Source organism: Protobothrops mucrosquamatus, unplaced genomic scaffold (genome assembly GCF_001527695.2).
Source record: "Protobothrops mucrosquamatus isolate PMUCROS unplaced genomic scaffold, P.Mucros_1.0 scaffold233, whole genome shotgun sequence".
Taxonomy (NCBI): domain Eukaryota; kingdom Metazoa; phylum Chordata; class Lepidosauria; order Squamata; family Viperidae; genus Protobothrops; species Protobothrops mucrosquamatus.
Window position 1 is genome coordinate 638,771 of NW_015386584.1, and position 20,644 is coordinate 659,414.

At 37.9% G+C, this 20,644-nt stretch overlaps 1 protein-coding gene across 1 annotated transcript in view; it reads right to left on the minus strand.

Annotated features, from left to right (window-relative positions):
- RALBP1 (ralA binding protein 1) overlaps positions 1 to 19,985 on the minus strand; it is a 27,558-nt gene extending 7,573 nt beyond the window's left edge. The window contains exons 1-5 of the mRNA XM_015814263.1: positions 19,790 to 19,985; positions 10,217 to 10,513; positions 8,084 to 8,542; positions 4,746 to 5,095; positions 540 to 701 (exon numbers count right to left, since the gene is read on the minus strand). Of these exons, the coding sequence (XP_015669749.1) occupies positions 540 to 701; positions 4,746 to 5,095; positions 8,084 to 8,542; positions 10,217 to 10,460 (1,215 nt within the window). The 5' untranslated portion in view covers positions 10,461 to 10,513; positions 19,790 to 19,985. The remainder of the gene's footprint in view (positions 1 to 539; positions 702 to 4,745; positions 5,096 to 8,083; positions 8,543 to 10,216; positions 10,514 to 19,789) is intronic.
- Between the last annotated feature and the right edge of the window lie 659 nt (positions 19,986 to 20,644).

Genomic DNA, 20,644 nt, shown 5'->3' on the forward strand with positions numbered 1-20,644 from the left:
ATGAACAGCCACGGTACAAGGCAGTTGGCAAGTGAGTTCTATTTTTTCACAAATGGAATATGTCACTTTTAAGTTAGCAAGTCAAATTTCCTGAAGATCAATTTCTGTCTATTACTGGAGGTACTGAGAAAGCTTCTTAGTTAATATATATCATATTTTAATTAGAAAATCTGAAAATTAGGCCATTTGTTGCAACATTGTGAGATTTGACCTCAATCTACAAAAGAATACAACTTTGGTTGAAAAAAAATCAAGGAACTACATAAACAAGAGAGAATTAAATCTTAAATGAGGACAGTATGTAAGAGAAAATTATATATTCAAGCCTTAATTTAAAATGTCCAGGCTACCTGAAGTATAAGTGAACTTGTAAGCATTTCTCTTAAATCTAAAATCTGGAAGATTTTTTTTCCCTTCACCATCATACCATAAATCTAGCTTTGCTCAATTAAAAGGGCCATAAATCAGTGGTAAAAAGAATGGAAATAATTCCCTCAATCAAATTTTCAGAAAGTTCTAATCATTCAAAGAGGACCAACCTGTCGTCGGATCTCTTCTTTAACGCTTTCCTGTGTTTCTGGCAATGCTGGCATGGTTGCCATGTTAGACCAACGAAGAGGCTTTGTTACTGGCTTGAGGACCACATTTCCAAAGAATTCTTGTACGTGAGTGAAAAACATGTAAAGGACACGGTTGCTGATCTAAAAAGACACAGTGCCACTTTAGAAGTATTGCCATTCATTGTGTAGATATACTTGCAAAATAACAAAACATTCCTTTCTAAACACACTTACAGTATTAATGTTTTCAAGTTGTGAAGGTTGGGAAACATTGCATTAGAGCAGACATGACAAACTCGCGACACCATTGCCGGCAATGGGGTGAGCGCGGCTTCCGGATGACCCGTGCGGCCCGTGGGCCGGCAGTTTGACCCCCTGCATTAGAGTATTAAAGCAACTGGATCTTTTGCAAGGTTTTCAAAGGTACTTAGAAAGCTGCTGTCCTGCACCACAGCCATATGGCGACAGTCCCAGCAGAAATGGCCGTGTGTAAACACATCTATGCCCCAAAACAGGAGACAGCTGCTGAAGCTGTGTGAGCTTTACAAAGAACTTGACCTATCTGTGTGAACAACATACAATAGTCTCTTCTAAATGCATCTGTCCTGAGCACATATTTTACCACCTTGTAATGGAAAATGATGTGAAATGTCCAAGCGATATGGGCCGCAGTCTATGATATGAACAAAGATGGCCCTTGTTAGTTTAGAGCAGCAATCTTTTCAACACTCCTGCTTTGTTGGATATGTCGCTCTGAATAACAGTTGAGAAAAGCTGTGCTATAGTCTTCTTAGAGTGCCATACAAACACCATACCAATCTCAAAAAGCAGAATGACAGAGTTGGAAGGGACTTTGGAGGTCTTCTTATCCAACCACCTGCTCAAGCAGGAGACCCTATACTTCTATCCAGCCGAATAGGATTTCTGTTTCTGCTTTTGCTTCTTTGTAGCTTGCCATGCCATCCAAATTTAGAAAAACACCACTTAACATTAACTATGATTAATCTGACTGAGTCAGATTCAAATTATTGTTTATAAATCTGGATCCAAACTAATCAATCTAGTCAATCAAATGAGTCAATCACATATTTCAGGTTGGCAAACTGATGTTAGTCTTTACAAAATCTTCTGTTTACATTTTAATCCAATGTAACCTTCTTTTAAAAGTCTAGAAGTATTATATTATGTATTTATAAATTAACATGGCAATTGCTTTAAATACTTATTTTAACCCTTTCCCCACCACAAAATATTGGTGGGGAAATCCTCAGCTATGTTCTATTACTTCTCAGGAATCTTAAAATGTAACAGAATTGGCCATAAGGATGCTAAAAAGACCTACAGTGTGGTATTTAGCTATTAACAATTTTCTAATGTTGCTATATTTAATATCTGGAAAAACTCCAAATTCCAAAAAAAGCTGACTTCAATTTCATAACACTGAAACTCTAGTTAAATAACCAGAGTGCAAAGCATATGAACATATTGCATTCATTTAAAGTGACCCTATTAAAAACAAAGGTGGAGTAGGATGTAAGTGCCGAGTAAAGGTATGAACAATTTAACTAATCCTTATGTATACGAGACCTCACCAATAATGAGTCATATTAAAGAAACACAATGCCTAGAGTCCACCCTGATTTAATTACAAGTTAAATTCTTGGGCATAATGGAACATATTTGAACAAAATCAGTGAAATATCACTTTCAAATTATTTGTTGTTGGTTTTTTTGCATTAAATTTTAAACTATTGATACTAATTGCATAAAACAGCTATTTTATTTAGAAGATCTTGTAGACCTTCTATTGACTGGTCTGGTAACATTAGTAATAAGTAGTAAAACTACAAGTAGGTTTTTATTCCTGCAACTGCCCACTCGGGTACAAGGACCAAGAGCTTGTGACTATTTTAATATGTTTAGTTTTATAACTTTAATATGTTTTTGTATGTTGTTTTAACTTGTGATTGTGAACCACCCAAAGATGGTTATAAGATGGGTAGCTATATAAATGTTTTAATACAATAATAAATTTAACATAAGAAAGAATGGGAACTGTTTAGCTGCAATACTACAGTAAAACATCAGCACATACACCTGCATTATATTGTGGATGCTCCTTTTGTTGGTTCATTCAGAGTTCTTCTTTAATTCAAAGTTTTAAATTACTCTTATCTGAATCTCTGGCATGTTTAATTTCAAGGATAAGTTTGAACATTGTGACCATAACCGTTACCAATTGTTATACAAAACAAGATTTTAAACTGTCCAACTTTCTTGTTTTTCTTTACTGCATCCAGATTACAGGTAGCTTGTTAAAATGTGTGAATATCTTTGTATCTAAATATGTGATCTTACAAATAATAAAAAATATACTCTCAGGGGCCCTTGGGATTACTACCATCTTCAGGTTCTATTTTTATACATAATTTTATTAGAGACTTGAATATAGATAAAATACCAACAGAAAAAATAGAAAAAAGAAAAAGTGCAGGAAAACAAGAACGAAAGGGAGAAAAACATAAAGAAGTATCTTCCAACAGTTACAAACAAACCTATTCGTTCTCCTCACTCTTTAAGATTATATTACATGGTTCCTTTCTTCCCGAATAAAACCCTATTTAATTGGCAAATGCATAAGTCATCTTCTCTTCAAATTCCTTGATAGAGAAATATGTACCAACTTCTATATTAATGAATTCCTTCATGCTAATTTAAGTGCAGGTAGGATGTGAATGCCTGCCACCAGACTAAACTTTCATTTGTTATACAATTTAACCTTAGCTATCTTAAATGAAGCACTAATTCAAGATGGAAGGACTACAATATCTGAATTCAATTAAAGCAGAAGTTTGTTTCCCTAAACCATATAAAATTTGCCATACACCAATGCCTTCTATAGGGCATTTTGTTAGTACTAGTCACCTAACACACATAATGCATCCAGCTCATTAAAAACACATGTAATTAAATATGTTTAAATTTTGATCTTCTGCTTTTGAATACTGTATCCAACATGGATTTGGTGCTAATGACATCTGAGCACACTCCAAAATGACTGGGATTTCTGGTGGCATATGAAAAGCAGAGACTTGTATGTCCTCAATCCGCAGCACAAATTTGGAATCAAGTGCTAACTGAAAGTCCATTTTAATTATGAGTTAATTATTTAGCAATGTCTTGCCAGGTGTCTTAACAATAAAATCCCTGTATGACCTCGTGTTTCCCCCCTTAAAAAATAATTAAGAGAAAGCAGTTACCTAACTAATACTTCCAGTCAAACCTGCTGCAAGATCCCAGTCATAGTGACCCTGATAACAAAGTTGTCTTAAAATATTAAAAATTATGCTATACCTATAAAGACGTTAAATCCTAAGAACTGGAGAAGTGGAAGCATAGAACTAAATTCAGCTTTGTTAAGCAGCAGTCCTCTAGAGATCTGAAGTCCCTGCAAGAGTACCTCTGGTTTGGTAGAACTAAAACCAGAACTCTTCCTACTTGGCATTACCATACAAAAATATGATAAAGGGACACTCTACCTAATGCTACACATCTTCACGGCCGCCAGACTGACCTATGCACAAAATTGGAGAAACAAAGAAATTCCTACTGAAGAAGAGATTCTACAAAAAAATTTATCGTGTGCGGACATGGACAGGCTAACTATGGAACTAAAGGACAAGGCAGAAACGGACTATTTTGGAATCTGGGACAAATTTTACTGCTGGTATGAATCAAGAAGAACTGTTCGGGTTTTGAGTTAAAGTTTAAGTTTGTGGTATATAAAATTATATGTTAATATATAGAGAAACAAGCTCGAGATTGTATAATATTGTATTATATAGGGGAATATATGTATATATATAGAGAGAGAGATGTATATATATAACTTTAAATATGATAAGGAACGAATTGTTAGGATTATATATACTGGAATGTCATGTCATGTCCTTTTTTGTTTTAATTGTTTTATTAATAAAAAACTTAAAAAAAAAAAGAGTACCTCTGGCTTAGCTCACTTGGTAAGTTCCATATGGAGCATGTGCTCTGTAAGTATATTGGACAGTAGCACGCACTTTCTCTACAGGGGAAATATGCATAACCAACCACATGCGATGCAAATAAGGTGACTTTCAGAAATGTGTTTGAAAACAGTTTTAAATAACAGCTGGCCTACACACATACCTGGACAGTTGGACTGAGCACTATAGAAATGTTTTGGATATTCATTTTTGTTTCTAGCTCCTTTGCAATGACATGGTCCATATGCACAATCAGCCAGGAAATCAAGAGAAAGTTACATTCTGGTAGCTCTTTCAGGAGGCGCTGGCATTCCTGCCGTTTCTCGGACTCCAGGCTCTTCCCACAAGCATCTTCAAAGCGAGGCATCAGCTCTTTGGTAAGCAGGTTTTCAGGAAGTTCACGCAGGTATTGTTTCAACAAGCTAGCTACTGTGTTGGGCTCATAGTCCTCTAGATTAGGGGATTCTTCTCGGTCATATGCTGCTTTTAACTCATCCACCTTTGATTTAATTCCTTAAAAACATTTAGAATGATTTTTAAATCCTTCGAGAATAAAAAAGAGTTATAGTTCAATATTTTTCTGTCATCTCAATAAACAGTATCACTTGTTACATTTGTTACACTTGTTACACTTTTCATCTGAGAACTCCCAAGAATTCACATGGTCTACCCCTGGGGTAGGCAAACTCGGCTCTTTTATGACTCGTGGACTTCAACTCCCAGAATTCCTGAGCCAGCACGGCTCAGCTTGGAAACCTCTCTCTTTCCCCTCAGCATGGCTGGCTCAGGAATTCTGGGAGTTGAAGTCCACGAGTCATAAAAGAGCCGAGGTTGCCTACCCTTGGTCTATCCTGTCTAATGTTCTCACAGTTACAATATATGACAGGGGTCCTCAACCCCCAGTCTGGGGACCAGTACTGGGCCACGGCTTGCCAGCAACCAGGCCGCACAAACAAGCAAAGCCCCATCCGTGGGATGCAGGCAGCACACAAAACCACGCCACCTCCGGTCTGCAAAAAAACCTCTCTCCACGTAACCAGTCCCTAGTGCCCAAAAGGTTGGAGACCTCTGATCTATGAGATTGTTAAGGATAAGGTGAGAGAGAATGACTGAACGGGAATCTCTTCCTAAGAAAAATGGTTAGATGGGAATTTGAACCTAGCTATTTCAGTAGCTATTCTATCCGCAAAAGATAGCACAAAATTGGTGATGCCCTTTGAATGGCAAATAATTATAAAACCAACCTAAATCCTACCAAAATTCAGAGAAACACACTTACTCAGTAATACCATTTTGCTTACAGGATTCTATCTCCAGCTACTATTTAAAGCTCATCCAGTCCTCCTGTACAATACTCAATACAGTATTGGTTTTCCATCCTATCTTCCTTCTGGAGAGTAACACATTCCTGGGCCCAAATCACATAAAACAATGGTACATAAGGGCTGAAAGTGAGGGCAAATAAAAAAGTGCAATGGAAGAAAGATCTGGCCATCTCTCATTGATAAAAAAAAAGGACAGAAGGAAAATAGAGAGAGACAGGATGATACTGTAATTTGTTGAAATTTCAGAATTCTCTCCATCCCTTTAAATTAGAAACTCGGCCTAAAAATATTCTTTGCACATATCAATTGTCAAAGAAGAGAGTCTCTTCCTCTATGACCCGCATAATAATACGGGAGGCTAGCAGAGAGGGAACAGATCACTCTAATCAGGGGTCCTCAACCTTGGCAATTTTAAGACCCCTGCTCTAATCCTTTTCAAAGGTTCTAGACCAGGAATCTTCAAACATGGCCCTTTTATGACTTATGGACTTCAACTCCCAGAATTCTTCAGTCAGACATGCTGGCTGAGGAATTCTGGGAGTTGAAGTCCACAAGTCATAAAAGGGCCAAGTTTGAAGACCCCTGTTCTAGACTCTTAGCAGTCTACTAACTTTTATGGGCTTAACTAAAAGGTTATTATAATCAAACAAATTGGTTTCCTTATGTCATTTGAATTTTATGTAATTCCCGATTCTTATATGTATTTTTCTTCAAGCCTAGATAAAGAGCAACACTTAATTATTACTGAGAGAAGCAAGCTTTCTGCTATGCTCAGGCAGCATACAAGCTGCTATCCTAAAAACAAAAGACCAATCATTCTCCCAACCAGTCCTATCTTTTTTCTAAGCACTGGATACACACTGTCCCAGTGGTAGTGACATTCATATCTGTGGTATTCTAGTGTCAAAGCTGTGCATATAATATACTGTGCTTGCAAAGTATTTATTTTCAGTGCAGTTTTGTCTTTATTCTCTGCTTCTGCATTACATGAATATTGCTGGCATTGGGTCTCACACAAGTGGCATTGGCAATTTGAAGCACAGCTATACAATTAAATAACTCACTCAAATCACTGTTAATTGTAAGTGTGTCAAAGTTACACAAGTACTATGAATGCTAATTATCTTGGTATTACTACCAGGATATTTTCTTCAAATCTTAGCTAAAAAAATTAACTGCTGCTTGGCACTTTCTCTGTGTTTGAGGGCACCTACTAATGAGAAGGAATTCCTTCATCAAAGCTGAAGCATAGGGAGAAGACACAAATTAATGAACTATTCTCTGCCTGCTTAAGTTTTTGACAAATCGGTACTTATTAGCAATGTACCTTCTTACCCTGTATAAATCAAAATATTTATTTATTTAATCAATTTATATGGCTACACACCTCAATAAATAAATGACTTTAGAGAGCTAATAGTCTTAAAAATAAGCAAATACATCTATAAAAAGTAAAAATTACACAGCAAACATGCAAAATCATAACAACTATGAGCAGAGCCAGGAAATGGGCTCCTTCACACACTTGGGGTCCCAAGCAAACATCCTCGAGGATAAATCCTAGCAGACACAGGATACAAAACTTATTTAAAAATATATGAAACTTCCTATATATATTTACGCTATTGGCCTTTATACTGTCTTGCACAGAACTTTCTGCATGGAAAACACACACATTATAATTGAGGTACAGTCCCTCTCCATGAATTATAGATACTAATACATTGCTATACTAACTTTAAATTAATTAAACCAACACCATCCTACTGACATGCAGAGCAAAATGACCAATGCAGCTGCAAAGTGCTCAGTGCCAATTTCAAAGTCTGAACTGCACTTATCAAAGATGGCAGGTGGCAAGCAATGCTGTTTCAAAATCAAAAGTCACCCTGGTGATGAATTCTTTACCCTCATCTGTGGAACAGTGGGTTAACCAAACTAACTTTCAAAACACATCTATTAAATAAGCCACTGAAACGTTTTAAAATATATAAACACGTTTGTGATTCTTCCAATCACAATTAAGTCAGAACTAATAATAAATTTCAGGTAAGCGTAAACCCTTTTTCATTTAGGGAAGCATCCTGAAGACAGAAATACGATGGAATTTAAAAAATCATGAATCAGCAAAACCTCATCAGGCACATGAAATCTACCTGCAGGTGAGCCACTGTACCTGACACTCTGTAGATGCCTTCGCATTTCATGCCATGTTTTTCTACATAATCTATACATTCCCGGAACACTGCTGGTAGACGGATGCCATCATATAGCATGGTTCTTTCTGCTGCATCACTCAAAGGGACCCCAAACACAGGCCTGTGCCTAGGAACATACACCGGTGGCATTTCTACCTCCTGAAGTGTTTTTTTCTTTTTCTTCTTCTCTTTCCATTGTTTGACAACATCTGCTGCCGTCAAATCTTTTGATTTCTTCTCTTTGTGCTTCTCTTCCTTGTGCTTGTCCTCCTTATGCTTTTCGTCTTTGGGTTTTTCTTTTATCTTAAAGTCTTTTTCCTTCTTTTTGGAGAAACTTGGCTTCTTAAAAACATGAATCCCTTTAGAGCGTTTTAGCTTAGAAGGACTTTCAGCTTCATCCCCTGAGCTATCTTCCTGAAAAGCTGCATAACCTTCCGCTGTTGGGAGGGGTGGGGGGGGAAGGAAGAACAGAAATAAAACCAGATGTTTAAGCTTATGTGTAAGAAAAAAAGCTAGTGCTAATGTGCTATTATTCAAAACACACACTTTTCTGCAGAACTAAACAAGTCAAATATTAGGAGTTTGGCACATTTTCCTTTCTGAGAAAAATCAGATCAGTTCATCTCTTGATTATTTACTGACTAGTCCACTTGGAATAGCAATGCAATTTTTTAATAATTCTGAAAACATCCCACTTGAGTCTAATGTTATTAGGCTAAGAACTGTAACTTCATCACAGAATAAAATCTTGTATCAAAGTGAATAGAGAACTGATGTACAGAATAAGGGCCAGTATAAATGACACACAATGCCCTCCATTTAAAATCTTAAAAAGATAATGCCAAGGTTATTTTCAGCTCTTAGTTGATTTCAAAAATCAAGGAATGGGGAAAGCAGTTTGTAAAAAAATCTCTGTACTCCTACATTACTATAATTATCATGATCCTAAATCAGTACTTTGCAAGCACATTTAAAAAAAGTTGTTGAAAATTGCAAAGAATATAATTCCAACCTAACTCACTCAATCACTTTCTTTTTCTTTCTTTTTCAAATATTAAACCAGGCGTTCTAGAATATAGATATATTAATGTGCTTAGGCCCATTCTTTAAAAAGAAAGAAAACTTACTTTTCAATTCGGTTGGCAAAGCCATCCCAAGCATCCTGTCTCTTTATAAACTACTCCTGCTCAAGTGGATGATAGAAACTGTACATGTGATTACAGTTCCACAGCCATAAGACAAACTTAGCTCTTATGTGAATTACCAAGTTCTTTACAATCTTTGAAATATACGCATAGGTGTCTAATAACCGATACCTCCTCTATAACTAGCCCCGCCTAACCTGTAGGTAGCAATGGGAAAATCAGTTTTAAACAAACACATACACCTATAATTAATTTCAACACAAATGCTATGATATAAGGCAGTGCTTCCCAAACTTTTTTCCTTTGTTACCCCGAACCACTTATCAGAAAGCCCTTTTTACCCAATGTAGGTAAAACACTTTAAATCAATTTAGATGTCCTTGTTATCACTAGGTAATAGGTCTCTGATTACCTAAAGAAACACCACTTTTACCCAATTTTCAGTAATTTACACAGGTTTGAAAAGCACTGATATAAGGAAAATACAAGGAAAAAGCTGAACGCAATGAAAATTTTCAGGCTATTCAAAGTTGTTTTCATACTTCAGAAAATTCTAACAATGGACTGCTGATTAATAAAAATAATATTGCACTATAGCCATTTAAAATGATCAGAACATTTGGTTCTTCGATATATATATAAAGCTAGCCATTAGCACAAAAAGATATTACTTTGAGAGGATATCATATTACTATTCCCACATGGAAATACTTTTCATTTAAAAACTATGAAAGCATTTCCATTTTACAGCTGTTTAGAGTCTGACAACTGAAAAGCCAGGGCTTGTCCTGGTTAAAAAAGTTCCTCAAAATATATATCAATTTCTTCATGCTTAAAGAACAGCTGGTTATTTTAAAACATGGATATCGTCAACATTGAAAGTGAAGTAATAAATAAAGAATAAAGAACATTTGACAAAGAAACTGGGTCATTAAAAAAAAGACAATTTTTCTTAAAGTGACCTACTTCTTTTCTCCTTTTTCTTAAATTTCCCTTTCTTCTTCCCATGTTCTTTCTCATCATCAGACACAATATCAGGAGGTTCGTGGAGGCTGTCATGAGGCGGTGAAGGCTCACTCGTGCGATATAAACCAGGGAATTTCGTTGGGCTGATTTCTTCAGAGCTTGGAGTCCTGGCCAGACTTCCACCATGCTCTACCCTGCGGTGTTCGCTGGGACTGCTTGTGGGGGGCAGGAAGCACTCTGTCATTCTTACTCTCTGACACCACAGCAGAAGAGTATCCTGTTACCTGTCCATTACTCCTGCAACAAGAACACAATCTGAAACCCTCCAAATATTCTCAGGGACAAAAAGATGTTTTCAGTGCTGCATGGGACAACAGGCTCATGCAGCACGTAGTACTTGCATCAAGCTGCAAATGTAGACAACCGTAAATTTAATTATCACTTTAAGCAACAGAATTTCAATTTGTAAACAGCAGATTCATATAACATCCTGACTGGTATAAATGCTGTGATAAATTTTCTTTCCATGTTTCGGAGTTTCACATAGATTTGTTCTTTGGACCACAAGTGCAACCTGCATATGATAACGATAGAAAGCCATGAAGTGACCTTGCTTTGCTATGGGATGACCATAATCAGAAATATTTCCTGCTGGGAACAGAACGAGTTGGGGATTTGTTAGCAGGCTGCAAAATTGGACCTCAAAAGACACATTTACCACGTGGACTATAAGATGCCCATCCCTTTGTCAAAAATGAGCAGGAATCCCACTACTTTTTTCCGCATTATTTTTTATTAAATATATCAGGAAGACGTATCAAGAAAACCAACATATAGCCATCACCTCATAACTTTAATTACCTCCTGGCAGATTCTCAGGATTAATTAATCCATGGAAATTCTCAGCTTACGCAATATACTAAACCTAATCAACAGCTTTAATCAGAAAAGTATAATGGCATTCTTGATGAAACTGGCAGGAATAATATATTAAGCTCATTTGTACTGTACTTACCATAATTTAAATATACCCTTCCACCACTTCCCAAGCATTTTATTCTTTTCCAGGCAATCCCCTTGTATTAATTTCATTAAGTAGCCTTGAAACTAAAGACCTCTTAACACAGAGCTATTATTTAAGTTAATAAGAATAAATTGCATTAGGAATGGAATAATTCTACAATTCATCTTATATACAGTATAGGTAGGCAATTAATAGGTACAAATTCCCAAATATAATCATTCTTCCCTCGGCCCTTCAAACTGCCATCATCTAGTGCTCCAAATTGTTGTCACTGTCAAAACAATAAGCCAGATCCATGTTGGGTCTCCTGAATGCCAGAACCGAGATCCAGCATATGAAGGAAAAAGCAAGCAAGATTTTCTTGGTAGTTCTTCCTTCCTTATATTGCCTTGCTCCACTAGAAATGTTTCCCAGCTGTCTGTAGCAGTTTTTCAGAAGGAATGGGCAACTGCAAGAGAAAACATGAAGACCTGCCTACCTTATTGCTACTCTGATTTAAGCTACTGGTGAAATCCCATGAACAAATGCTAATACAAAGAATAACATTGCAACACCATGTCTCTCCCCTCTCTTCTGAGATTCTTTGGAATGATAAGGAGCAGAGCTACTTCCAAAGCGTTTTTTCATTCCTTCGCTGGAATTTGAACTGGATGAATATTTGTATACAGAAATTTAAATAAATACAATAAATAAATCTCTAAAAACATCATAAATGCATTGCAGTATTCACCAAATATACTAGGGAGCAACTGCTTCTAAAAGCAGATCCATAACATCTATTTGAGAAAACATATTCTCAATGTACATGTCATTTATTTTTATTCTTCCTTTATTATTTTTATAAATAAGTCAAGGCAGCAAACATACCTAATATTCCTTCTTCCTCCTATTTTCCCCATAATAACAAACTTGTGAGGTGAGTTGGGCTGAGAGTGTGTGACTGGTGCTAGGTCACCCAACTGGCTTTCATGCCTAAAGTGGGACTAGTACTCACAATTTCCTGGTTTCTACTTGATGCCTTAGCCACTAGACCACGGGTAGGCAACCTTGGCTCTTTTATGACTTGTGGACTTCAACTCCCAGAATTCCTGAGCCAGCCATGCTGAGGGGAAAGGGAGAGGTTTCCAAGCTGAGCCATGCTGGCTCAGGAATTCTGGGAGTTAAAGTCCACAAGTCATAAAAGAGCCAAGGTTGCCTACCCCTGCACCAGACCAAACTAGCTCTAATATATGTGTCAATGCTCCACTGGTATTTTAAAATATATTTTAAATGTAGATCATTGGGGGTTGCCTTTAGCAAATCTGCAAAGCGGAGTACAAATGCTTATATTAGATAAATAACTCCCACACAATGACATCACAGCAAATTAGCAATGGTGCACCTCAGGGCAGCCAAAATCTTGACCACTTTTATCTTCCTAGTTTTCCCCATTTTGAAGCTGGGATTTGTACATATGAAATAAAAATTGGAAATTCGATATAACTACTGCAACTGGCAGAAGACACAACATCTGTCTATTTAGAAACATCTTTCAAAATGTCTGCTAAAGTTTTAAAGCCAAAAATAATCCCGGTAGATATTCAAGTTTTTTTCCCACTATCTTTTCAAAGGCGTTCCAAAACTATTCTAGGCTCCAATGCATCCTTTCCCTTCATGTTAATTTTAAGGTGGGGTAGAGATTCATGAAGCAGTATAATACACGATTATAATGTAGACCTTTAATTTTCCAGTCATTTACTTCAACTGCAGAATATAGTGCTTATTTTAAGGCAAACCATGACTTAGATAGGAAATTCTTGTTTTGATTACAATTAATTTACATCCACGCAAGCCAGTCTGAAAATAAAGTACGTTTTTCAACAGAAAGAATAAAATGTCTCAAGTGTACACTATGTGCTGGTAGAACAAGTTTTCATTCCAAAAACCAGTATCATGGGATAAAGATAATCAGGCAATTCATTGTTCCCACATGAATCACAATCACACTTCAATTACTATTAGTGAAAGGATTTCTGATGCAAGTTTCACAGGCAAAGCAGATACCAAACCGCACATGATGCAAGAGGTATCTCTGCACTCTCCTTACCGTCAGGGCTAGTGACAGCTTGTTAGAGAAATTCTAACAAGTGTGTGTGAAGTAAATGTATTAATCTTTCCCTCCTTTGGCAATGCTATTCTAAAGATCTGTGTGGCTATTTTAAAATGAAATAAAGAAAAAAGGAGCGCAAATCAAAATTCTCCTCTATTTTATGCAGCCTGAAAGTTGTCTGCATTTCCAATCTGGTCAGGCTGAACAGGTTGCTAGTCCCTCTGTTACTTCTAAGACAGATACACTGCCACCACTTGTCTTTATCACTACTAAACCTCAGCTGGACAACCCAAGAATCTAAGACTAAAGCAGAGGTTTTCCACACCTTTCCTATTTTCTCTTTAATATCTGGATAATAGTATGTTCCTCCAGTATTGTACCATATGGACAAGAGTCTCAGGCTGGTAAAAAATGCTAAGATCAACTCCAGCTGAATAAATGTCAGAGATCAATGAAGATCACATGCAGAAGTCACCTTCAATCTCATGACCCAAATACCATCACTACATAGAGTTTATTTTTGCAGCGTTGCTTTTTAATGGGGCTTTTTTTCCTGATAAAACACTCAAAACTTACGATGGTATATTTATTTAAAAGAGTTATACCAAATCTTTTATAGTCTAAAAATCCCCTGAATGTTAAAAAAAAAAATACACTCCCAAATTGAGCATATTTTGTTCAAGTCTGCTAAATAAAAATCCTTTACATTGATGTAATGGATTCTCATTTAATGGATTTCGGGCATAACAGACAGGTAACAGACTAAATTTCCAACAGATATCCTCCAGAAATAACAGACATGTCCCTTGCATCTGAAGTAGTCCAGACAAGGGCGTTAAATTTGTTAATCATCCTTAATGTTATGACACTGCCAACAACGTATATGATTTGCGTATTATTAATATTAATATTAATATTAATATTAATATTAATATTAATATTAATATTAATATTAATATTTTATATTATATTATATTATATTATATTATATTATATTATATTATATTATATTATATTATATTATATTATTATATTATATTACATGCCCACACACACACGCCACATAAACATTTCCTCTGACCTGTTTCATATTCTCAATTTGTTATTAAACAATTGCATTGACACTGAAGGGTGAAGCCGACTTCTCCAGCACTGCATTCAGGGAACATATGTGTCTGCAATTCGGGGACGGTTGCACAGGTGCTCCACTTATATTTCTGCAAAGGTAACATTCTGGCTAGGGGGCACTCAAATGGCAAAGCACAGAACAGGCCCAATCAGCAGGGATGTGCATTTCCACATAATGCGCAGTTGGGATTTGGGAGGTGTGTGCGCTGGCCTGTCCGTAGCCATCTTCAACCTACACTTACCCATCAACCCCTTCACAGCATAGGTATACAGCAGTGTTTCTCAACCTTGACAATTTTAAGGCATGTGGACTTCAACTCCCAGAATTCCACAGCCAGCAATGCTGGCTGTGGAATTCTGGGAGTTGAAGTCCACATGCCTTAAAATTGTCAAGGTTGAGAAACACTGGTATACAGGAACTCCTATAGGCAGTTGCAGGCAACTCTAAATCAGCCTTCAGAAGGTCACAGACACTTTTCATGCAGTTTGCCAATAACTCATCAGACAATTTAGTTGTATCATTAGAAGTCTATTTCAAATGTTACTTCAGAAAAAAAATAAATATTGCATTTTCTATTGGGACTTTCTGGGACTGAACTGCATAAAAACATAATTACTCATTTCAATTTTCCCCAGTTATGCAGCTGCAAGCTTTCCTTGATTCTCAGATGCTTGTTTTTGATAGTATGTATGTCATCTCTATTCTACACATAATATGTGGAATTCATTTCCATGCATTGTAATGATGGCTAGTAATTTGGATAGGTTTAAAAAAGTAATAAATAAACCAATAGAAAAACATCTATGAAGTGCTATTCTTAAGACATCTAGGTAGATGAACAATTCCACACAATGCATCTATCTATGACAGAGGATACCCAAAGGGCCCATTCAGCCACAGTTCAATATTTCTAAGGCCTCAATCCTAAATAAAGCGTAGTACATAGATACTGACCACAATAAAATCTAAAAGTGGGCTGTGCCAGTATCTGGAAAGGGAAGTATGTATTATCTTATTTGGTAGTCAAGATGTTTATTATGACTGCCAAGTTTCTGTTCCTGCCCTTTTTCTGTCCATCTGGCTAAGGTGAAGTTCCATGTAGCAGTTTCAAGAAAAAAGGAAATAATCAGGCTAATTCTGGCCAATACTCAGCAAATGCATTCAAAACAAACAAAAATGTTTGACAAAAAATTTTCTTCTCGTTTTATTTTTAAAAGCATGCTCCAATGTCTCTCTTCCAAAAGCAGCTATTGCTCTAAACACAACATGCAACACAAATGTAGGATGAGTATTTAAGCACACGACTTTCACATCTGCTTTAGCCTGAAAATAGAGTTTTAATGATGGCCAAAAATACATGTAAAACTGAACATGCATGAATTTCTCCTCAAAAGGGTGTAATAAGTTAAAATGTTTGCACAATGCATACTATGCAGTGAAGAAAGTTGATTTAAACAATATTAGTATAGGAATGTTCTTTCTTGACTGCAATTCTGATATCACTAGAGCTTTAAGAAAGAAATCCAACTATGAGGCTATAGCAACAGGGAAACCTTGGTAATGTATTAACCAGGTTAAACTTTAGAAAAGCTACTGCTACTTATAATATACTCACTCTGTGGAACCTGAGCAATTATGCAGTGGGGGCGAGTAAATCTGACAACACGATCAAGCAGAACAATATAAATACATGTATATTAAAAATCCCTTTCCTTATAAAATTCTTCATGATATTAACTGCTATAAGGAATAGTCTAATTCTAAATTAAAATAATAATATAGCTAAAGTAGTAGTAATAGTGGTATGAGTTCCAGTGTTGTGGAACTCTAGTACTGTGGAGTTTTACATGTATTATGCTGCTGAAAATTAGCAAAGGCAATCTAGAAAACCCATAAAACACCACAAGATTACATAATTTAATGAAAACCTGAACATCATAATAATACAGGCAACAATACAATTATTAGATTAAAAACTATAAACAATACTGCTACAGCAGGGCACTTCCCAACTATAGCAATTCAATTTGTATCTTATTATTCTATTATTATTCTAAATGGATTTAAACTCTATTTATGAAATTCAAAGAGCACAAACAATAATCAAAATACCATAGACATAAAATGATAATATTTACAATTACAACATCAAATGAAGATAAATTTTAAAAAGGAAATATTTATGTATCAAAAACCTTGGACCAGATAAGTGTTTCTAGCCCATCTCTGAAGAGAGAGAACTGGGAGGAGATTTTAATTATATCAGAACAGAAAGAAGGCCTCTTAGACAAATAACAAGCTTCAGATAGGATTAGGAAAGAGATTACTATTATTAAAATACCCTTGTTCTAGACTACTTAAAGTTTTAAACTAAGCTAAACAGACAAATGTGTTTAGGACTGACAATATGGTCAAATGAACATATGGCAAGCTACTTTTTTCCCAATTTATGTTGTTGACAATTTTCAAAAGAGTTTTGTAGTAATCTAACCTGGATATACCGTGTTTCCCCAAAAATAAACCCCACCCCCCAAAAAAGACCTACCCTGATTTGTGGGGGTGGACCTAATATAAGCCCTACTCCAAAAATAAGCCCTAATTAGGACCCCACCCACTCAGTCCCACCTGGCTGCTGCAATGGGGCAGGAGGCCGCGTGGCACATCACACCGCTGCCATGAGGTGAGGCACTTGGGGAAGGTGGTGGAGTTGCCCCACGCACCCCGCATCCGCTTCCTTCAGCCCCCCCCCAGCCAAGCCATTCCTTGCTCCCTTTCACTCCCCTCCCGAGCCGGACTGCCATGGTACTGTATGGAGGATGGCCGGAGTAGGCCTGGTCCCCTCCACCGTTTCAGAGCCAGGGGGGAGTGACAGCAAAAGGCTCCGCTGCCACTGTGCGTCGCTGGAGGGGCTTTCTTCGTGCTCCGCCCCACAGATCACCTGCCCGGTGGCACTTGCCTCCTTCTTCTCCGTCAACTCTCTCGTGGTTTGCATAGTGACCGGCCTCCCCCGCCGCCTCCCTCTACCAGCCCTCTGTCACTGCCACTGGAGAGAACAGAGAACGGGAAGCGGAATGGCTGCAGAAGTGGGCCAGCAGCCATGCGGGCTCCTGTTGGATGGGGCTGTTTGTGCCGCCACCAGGAGGCAAGTGTCATGAAAAATATAAGACACCACCTGAAAGTAAGACCTAATGCTTCTTTTGAAGGCAAAAATAATATAAGACCGGGTCTTACTTTTGGGGAAACACAGTAGTTAGAAAGCAAATAACTGAAACCAAGTTCATCTTCTTTACAATAGACAGCACTTGATGAATCAGCCTAAATTATTAGAAACAAACAAAAACAATATCCAGGCCATAGCTACCTATCTAGGGAAAGCACAAGATGTATTAGTTGATTATTAACAATTGATCATAATAAAGGACACAGAACACAGATGCTAAAATAGATGTCATGTGAGACAAGACAGATAAATATACTCTTATCATTCAGTCACACCTATTCTGTATCTGCTGCTAACTATACAATGGTAAGACTTCGAGAAATGTAACTTATGTTAATAAAAGCTTCTCTTCAATACACAAAAATGGTGTGAGACTGTAGGTCTATAAATAAATACAAATGACCCAATATATCAGAGTATATCAAAGGAACCAAAGATAACAGATGATATACATACTTATATATCATTAATGAGGGAAAGGCTTGGAAGTAGTAAAAGGTTTAAGCAAAATGTAAGTAGGACGGAGAAAGGAATAAAAAGAAAGGAATAGTGAACAAAGCATTTTCCACCATAACATGACATTTCAGTCTAAGTAACACATATTACCAGCATTGCTTTACCTGTTAATATTTTCCCTATTAATTTCTCTCACACTAGCCAGAGGACCTCTTCCTCATAACAAACACAAACAATCGCTTTGGCAGAATCAATTACATTATTTATTTCAATCTCACATTCCATGACAGATTAAAAAAAAAGAGTAGGACAAACTGCATTTGGAACTAGTGATTGTAGGCCATGAACAAATACACACATATGTGGAACCTTGATGTTCACAGATTCAAATACAGCTTGCATTGCACATTTCCACAATTTTTAATGACAGGAGCTGCTGTCACAATGACTGCAAAATGCATACTCGTGAATCAGTTTAAGAATATTCCTTTTGTTTAATTATCTTAAATGTGGCAGACAGAAGATCTGAACAGTGACACATAAAATTACAAAACGTGTACTTTTAAATATATCTAATAACTGAAATTGCTACTGGGATTCTCTCAACAATCCCTCGTCAAACATACTGTTGCATGCCTGTTTTTTTCACAAAATTAACCAGAAGCAGTAAACAGACTAAGCAACTAGTTCAGTGGTTCTCAACCTGTGGGTCGGGACCCCATTTGGGGTCGATCGACCATTTCATGGGGGTCGCCAAGCAAGGCTGTCCGCCATTTTTTTTGTCCATTTTTTCCCCCTTTTTTGGCGGGTGCCTTACCTCCCTTGGGCTGGGCCAGCTGGTGGTCGGCCTGCTCCATCTCTGCCGCTTGCCAGCTACAGCCAGCGCAGCAGGCGGAACCACGCATGTGCAGCGCTCCCGGGCAGGGAAAGTCCTCGACTTACGACCGGTTGGGTAGTCCTCGACTTACGACCGGTTTAGTCCTCGACTTACGACCGGTTGGGGTCGCGGCATTAAAAAGGTTGAGAACCACTGAACTAGTTGTTTTAGATTACAATCCAACCAGCTTTACTGTTGCTCAGGAGTACATATGAACCACCTGATGACTATGAATTAATTACCAGGCACCATATTTTTCCTGCCTACTGCTTTTCACATTTACATCTAGCAAAGGATTCTGGAAGTTACAGTCCCGTGTATCTGGAGGCAACCTGGCCCTTCTGACTAGAGCCACAGAGTCGTCCACAAATTCATCGTCGAAGTCTGGTGCCCTTGAGCAATGGGCAGAGAAATCCGAGTGAGCAATGATAAATGGCAAGCGGACTGCAGAGCATTCATTCAAAGTTTGATTCCCAAGTAGAAATGCAACCTGAAAGCATTTGAATGTGGCACATAAAAACCCCAGGGCAATTGCGTCGCATCTCCGGAGGCACCCCAACATCTGAGCAAACGGGGTGCGCTGGAAATGACAGCGCAAGTTCCAACCACAACTCCGGGCGCTGTAAGGAGCTGAGCACGCATGCGCACTCCAGAGCACGCGTCAGCTACTGCCCATCCCCATCGTGGTCACCGAGGGGCGGCCTCCCTCGTCGGGAATGTAACTTCGGTGGAAAAGAACCCGGAATATGGGAAGGCCATGCATGATCTTAACACTGACCTGAGGAATGGGAAGAGGTATCATGCCGCTCGCACAACGGCTGTGCTAACTTCACCTTCTACCCGGCATCATTCAAACCTCGCTCTGCACTCCAACCCGACGTTGTCTGCTTGCAAGGTCGGGTATAGGAAACAGAAAGGCGCATGCGCGGTCACCCTTTTCTCCGTATTTCTTGTTGTTTCTTCCAGCCCTTTGGCTACCTAGGGTAGAGGCCGGAATTAAGCGCGCAAGCGCGTGACGTACAGGGAGGGGCCATCATAATGACTGAGCGGCCGATCTTCTCTGGAGGATCAAAGAAGGCAGGCGGAAGCGTTGCGCCTGCGTGCTCATTCTCCCTGCTATGGTTTATGTGGAGTAGGCCAGATCCTGACTTATACCCTCTTCCCTATGGTGCATTTCGAGAAATGTAGCCTTTCTCCACCTAAGTCCAAGCAGGAGGGACGAGAGAATTTTGAATTGGGATTACTTGTGTGCTTGAACTACATTTGGGAATTGAGGCTGATTTGAGGATGGCGAAAACACGTTCAGGATACAGGCCCACGTCTTCAATGTGCCTATCTAGTGATTAAAGCCGTGTTGTGTTTCCTTACTGGGCCTTATTCCTTACTGAAGGTGCATTTAGACCAGTATTTTTCAACCTTGGCAACTTTAAAATGTATAGACTTCAATTCCCAGAATTCCCCAGCCAACATGCTGGGTTGAGAATTCTGGGAGTTGAAATCAACACATCTTAAAAAGTTGCCAAGTTTGAAAAAAATCTGATTTAAGCTATCCCGAAGGCCAATTCATTCTTGCAACCAGCGCTTAAGCTGCACTCGTATCTTATCTGTAGTAACATTTCACTCCAAAAAGAAC